General features: G+C 28.4%; 1 protein-coding gene across 3 annotated transcripts in view; it reads right to left on the reverse strand.

Annotated features, from left to right (window-relative positions):
- Positions 1-2495, reverse strand: part of LOC115244870 (mycosubtilin synthase subunit C) — a 13192-nt gene that overhangs the window by 7011 nt on the left and 3686 nt on the right. For 2 of the 3 annotated variants that reach the window (XM_029822871.1, XM_029822868.1), the window contains exons 4-6: positions 2393-2495; positions 921-1076; positions 216-442 (exon numbers count right to left, since the gene is read on the reverse strand). In XM_029822871.1, the coding sequence (XP_029678731.1) occupies positions 216-442; positions 921-1076; positions 2393-2495 (486 nt within the window). The remainder of the gene's footprint in view (positions 1-215; positions 443-920; positions 1077-2392) is intronic. The other variant, XM_029822870.1, reaches the window with a different exon arrangement.

Genomic DNA, 2495 nt, shown 5'->3' on the forward strand with positions numbered 1-2495 from the left:
ATTTAATAAATATATTAAAATAATATAATAAATATATAATAATTTTATTTGTTTTATAATTCTATATCTATACTTAGGGGAGAGAATTAATAATTATTTTCTACTCATGATAATCTCTCTAACAAGTTGTCAAAGTTTTTACACTTGTTATAAAATATTCTGCATTGTTGCAATTATATATATTGCGCAATAAATTAGTAAGTTTTGAAAGTTACCTGATGCTTCTCCAAAAGTGGTACGAATTTCTCCGGATCTTTCGTCACGCTTTTCGGTACAATCACCAATGTACGGCCCTGTAGAAGAGGCCCCCAAATCTCTGGGACACTGTCGACGAATGTGAGAGCAGTTTTAAAGACGCATCGTTCTTCGTTATCGACGTACGGAAGTTCTCTCCATTGCCATTGTAGACGATTCAATAGAGTAACATGCGGTATAAGCACACCTTTAAAAAGATTATTATATACGTTATTACGTTCAACTGAAACGTGGACTTAGGTCGTTGTTCCATAAAAGTGTCAGTCGAAGTTTCAGGTGAACGTACTCAATATATCACACATATACAATCAAATTTTATTTTGCAAATTTATTTCAAACATGAGTTATAAAAGTGCAACGACTTCTTGACGTCATGCTTGTGTATGTAATTTTTTTTTTGCAACTGAATTAGAGAGCTGACTTTTGCAACAGAGATAATGGTTCAATAATGTTTTTTTTATTTGTTATTTGTCATAATACTGTGAAATTATACCATGTGATATTTGCAGTATTTTAAGAACACTTTTGAATCAGTTTGCGGTGGGAAAACAATCATGTAAATACGTAGTCTTGTATCTTGTGAGAGATAATTATAGTACTGCTAATATGTAAATTTTTTTTTACAACGCGTACCGTATACGTAATTAATATGAATGTGATGTTACCTTTTGGAACTCCTGTACTGCCGGAAGTATAAAGAACGATGGCAAGTTGATTCGAGCACTTTTTGGTTTTTAATGTATCTTCTTCTTCTTCCGCAGCTTTTTTTAGAAGCTGTTCATATGTCACGGTTGAGGCTCCCTCATAAATTGACAAATCCGCTAAAAGGGATATCATATCATATTTTCTTTACTTAACTGTATCCAATGAATAAATTGATCTCATGCGGAAAATATTGATTATCTCGAATTATATCAAATTGTAATAAAACGCAAAAATTCAAGATATTCTCGTGCACAGTTATGTTGATTAAATAATAAAATATATATATTCATATTTTCTGCAAGTTATATACAGGGTGTCCCCAATTTAAATGTCAAAACTTTAGGAGCGTGTAGGGGACCGATAAACTAAGACAAAAAATCCTTTAGAGATTTGCTCGTTTTTGCTTCGTTTTGAAGAAAAACGCAAAAAATGAAACAAATAATTTTCACCAAAAAACTTAAAACAACACTAAAATTATTAGATTTATCAAAAAGTATTATAAACCCTACACGCTCCTAAAGTTTTGACATTTAAATTGGGGACACCTTGTATACTTTGAAAGGATTCATTTGCTTTCAAAATAGTCCCATGTAACTACATGATTTTGTGCAAAAAATTGCGTAACATAATTACAAGGAAAAAACTATGCTATGTAAATTGCTATATAAATATCTCACATTTATTACGCACGCTCAATTTACCCGCGAACGGATACTATCAACTTTAATTAACGCTAATCCTAATGATCCGTTACCATATTGCAATGTTAAAATATCTTTAAATATAAACGGGATTATATGAGATATATTTTAGTAATTCGTACAAATCGACGATAATGGAATAATTTATTGACAATAATGCAAAATTAATATACATTAATATTAAATAAAGTCAAAATAATAACATTCTAATGTTTTCGGAATTACATTTATATTAAAGAAATAAAACTTAAATTATCAATTAATAATTAAATTATCAATAATAATTATTATTTTTTAATCTCAGTATTTAAAGATATTTTACTATTAAATTAAATAAAAAATATATTATTTTTTAAAATTTATATTATGGATTAAATATAATCTATGAGAAAAAAAAAAGAAAATTGCTTACTTAATTGTTATAGGACTTTAGAATTAGTCATTTAAGATTAATAAATTATTCTCACTAAAATGTAGTCTTACAAATTAGTTTTATCAATATTGATAAGTTTTGTTTAATTTTTTGTGACTTTAGAAAAATCTAGGTTTGAAATTACATAGAAAGAAATCAAATCCGAATTAAAAATAGAACAAGAGATGGATAAATAATCCGAAAGTAGAATTAGAATTACCACTGTTGATAAAATCAAACTTGAAAGTCAAATAATAATTAAAAATGATTAGTAATATTTATTTAGGCCTTTCAGGAAATGTGAAAAAGCGATGTTTACCTCCTTCTTCGATCAAAACTATCAACGGTTGTGCTTCTTCGAGAATGTGCTTTGTCCTGGACATTGGAACTTCCGTGTTCAAAGGTAGATAGGCCATTCCTGC

Source organism: Formica exsecta, unplaced genomic scaffold (assembly GCF_003651465.1).
Source record: "Formica exsecta isolate Colony F162 unplaced genomic scaffold, ASM365146v1 scaffold878, whole genome shotgun sequence".
Taxonomy (NCBI): Eukaryota; Metazoa; Arthropoda; class Insecta; order Hymenoptera; family Formicidae; genus Formica; species Formica exsecta.